Consider the following 2,767-nt stretch of genomic DNA (forward strand, 5'->3'; position numbering starts at 1 on the left):
ATGTGGGATAGAGAGTCTGAGACCCCTAGGATTTCTGACATACCTGTGGTGAGAGACTTTGAGGGGGTATTTCCGGAAGAGATTCCTGGGCTACCACCTAAGCGCGACGTTGACTTTTCCATTGATCTAAAGCCGGGAGCTGGGCCTATTTCTAAGCCACCATATCGTATGGGACCGAAAGAGATGGAGGAATTGAAGAAGCAATTGGATGAATTGGCTGAGAGGGGATATATTCGACCCAGTGTATCACCTTGGGGAGCACCTGTGCTATTTGTCAAGAAAAAGGATGGAAGTTTGAGGCTGTGTGTGGATTACCGAGAGTTGAATAATGTGACTATCAAGAACCGTTATCCTTTGCCAAGGATCGATGATCTGTTTGACCAACTGAGTGGAGCTGGAGTGTTCTCGAAGATTGATGCGAGGTCGGGTTATCACCAAGCGAGGATAAAGAACGAGGATATTCCTAAGACTGCATTCAGAACCAGATATGGACACTATGAGTTCGTGGTCATGCCCTTCGGATTGACCAACGCGCCAGCTGTGTTTATGGACCTAATGAATCGGGTGTTCAGTCCTTATCTGGACAAGTTCGTGGTTGTATTCATTGATGATATATTGGTTTACTCCAAGAATGAGGAAGAGCACGAGGAACATCTGAGGATAGTGTTGAGAATTTGGCAGAGAATCAGTTGTATGCCAAATTGAGTAAGTGCGAGTTCTGGTTGAAGAAAGTTGCCTTTCTGGGGCATGTGATTTCCAAGGAAGGGGTGTCAGTGGATCCTAGCAAGATCGAGGCTGTGACTAGATGGCAGAGCCCAAAGAATGTGGGCGAAATTCGAAGTTTCTTGGGACTAGCTGGATAGTACAGGAGGTTTGTCAAAGATTTTTCGAAGATAGCAAAACCATTGACATCTCTAATGAGGAAAGAGAACAGGTTTGTCTGGGATGAGAGATGTGAGAAGGCTTTCTTGACCCTCAAAGAGCACCTAACCTCAGCTCCTATCCTTGCCTTGCCAGATGGGAATGATAACTTCGAAGTGTATACTGATGCTTCCAAGAAGGGGTTGGGGTGTGTGTTGATGCAGAACGGGAAAGTAATCGCTTACGCTTCTCGACAATTGAAGACCTATGAGGAGAACTACCCTACCCATGATCTAGAGTTGGGAGCCGTGGTGTTTGCTCTCAAGTTGTGGCGACATTATCTCTATGGAGCGACTTTCAAGGTATTTTATGATCACAAGAGTCGTATATCTATACTCAGAAGGAGCTGAACATGAGACAGAGGAGGTGGATCGAGTTGATTGGTGACTATGACATGGACCTACTCTATCATGAAGGGAAGGCAAATGTCGTAGCTGATGCTTTGAGTCGGAAGTCTATCCATGCCTTGATCAGTGCCAGATCCAGGGTGAGGATGTTGGGTGAGCTAAGAAAGATGGGGATTTACATGATCCGACGAGGCGAGCCCATTGGAGATATGACAGTTGAGCCAGAGTTGTACGAGGAGATTCGAGAGTTACAGAAAGAGGATGCTAGAGTTCAGAAATGGCGCAGAGCAGTGGAACAGGCAGGTACAGAACCCTACTCTAAATTCAGTATTCATTCAGATGGGAGCTTGAGGTTTGGACAGAGGTGGTGTGTGCCAGCTAATGAGGAACTGAAAAGGAAAATTCTTACTGAGGCACATGCTACTCCTTATTCTGTACATCCCGGAGGGGATAAGTTATACAAGGACCTCAAGAAGACATTTTGGTGGCCTAATATGAAGAAGGAAGTTACTGAGTTCGTGTCTCGATGTTTGACATGCCAAAGGGTGAAGGGTGAACACAAGAGACCGTAGGGGAAGGTTCAGCCGCTAGATGTACCAGAGTGGAAGTGGGAGAGTATGTCCATGGACTTCATCGTCGGGTTGCCTTGGACTCAAAGAGGTAACAACATGATTTGGGTGATCGTCGACAGGTTGACCAAGTCAGCTCACTTTATTCCCATGAAGGATACTTGGAGTAAGGCTGAGTTGGCTAAGGCTTATGTTCAGTACGTGGTAAAGTTGCATGGTGTGCCTAAAGATATCGTCTCCGACAGAGATTCCAGGTTTCTATCCAAGTTAAGCGGGAATTGCGAGTCATTGATGGGTACTCAACTGAAGATGAGCACCGCTTTTCATCCTGCTACTGACGGTCAGACAGAGAGGACTATTCAGACCCTCGAGGATATGTTGAGAGCTTGTGTTCTAGAGTTTGGCGGATCTTGGGAGGATAGACTGGGGTTGATCGAGTTTTCTTACAACAACAGTTATCACGCTAGCATTGGGATGGCACCATTCGAGGCACTTTATGGTAGGAAATGCAGGAGTCCTGTGTGTTGGGATGATCGATCTGACGCTGTCGTTTTGGGGCCAGAGATGATTCAGAAGATGGTTGACAGTGCATGATTATTAGGCAAAAGATGAGAGCTTCCCATGATAGACAGAAGAGCTATGCTGACACTAGGAGAAGTGATATTTCTTTCGAGGTGGGAGAGAAGGTACTACTCAAAGTGTCGCCGATGAAGGGAGTTATGAGGTTCGGGAAGCGAGGAAAGCTGAGTCAGAAATTCATCGGACCTTATGAGATTTTGGACAGAGTTGGAGAGGTGGCATACCGTTTAGCTTTGCCACCAGCGTTAGCCAGAGTTCACAATGTCTTTCATGTTTCCCAGTTGCGGAGGTACTTGAGCGATCCACCACATGTGTTGAGTCCTGAGGTGATCGAGGTGGATGAGCAGTTGT

General features: G+C 46.6%; 1 protein-coding gene across 1 annotated transcript; it reads left to right on the forward strand.

The window, feature by feature from the left end:
• Positions 1 to 1,840, forward strand: LOC141588302 (uncharacterized). The gene is made up of 4 exons (XM_074409752.1): positions 1 to 302; positions 363 to 587; positions 856 to 934; positions 1,262 to 1,840. The coding sequence occupies exons 1-4, from the start codon at positions 1 to 3 to the stop codon at positions 1,838 to 1,840; spliced, it is 1,185 nt and encodes a 394-aa protein (XP_074265853.1).
• Positions 1,841 to 2,767: the final 927 nt, after the last annotated feature.

Source organism: Silene latifolia, chromosome 1, assembly GCF_048544455.1.
Source record: "Silene latifolia isolate original U9 population chromosome 1, ASM4854445v1, whole genome shotgun sequence".
NCBI lineage: Eukaryota > Viridiplantae > Streptophyta > Magnoliopsida > Caryophyllales > Caryophyllaceae > Silene > Silene latifolia.

Coding starts and splice junctions, on each gene's coding strand:
- LOC141588302 (XM_074409752.1), top strand. CDS start 1: ATGTGGGATAGAGAGTCTGAGACCCCTAGGATTTCTGACATACCTGTG. Junction 303..362: donor AAGGATGGAAGTTTGAGGCT/GTGTGTGGATTA, acceptor TCCTTTGCCAAG/GATCGATGATCTGTTTGACC. Junction 935..1,261: donor CTAATGAGGAAAGAGAACAG/GTTTGTCTGGGA, acceptor ATCTATACTCAG/AAGGAGCTGAACATGAGACA.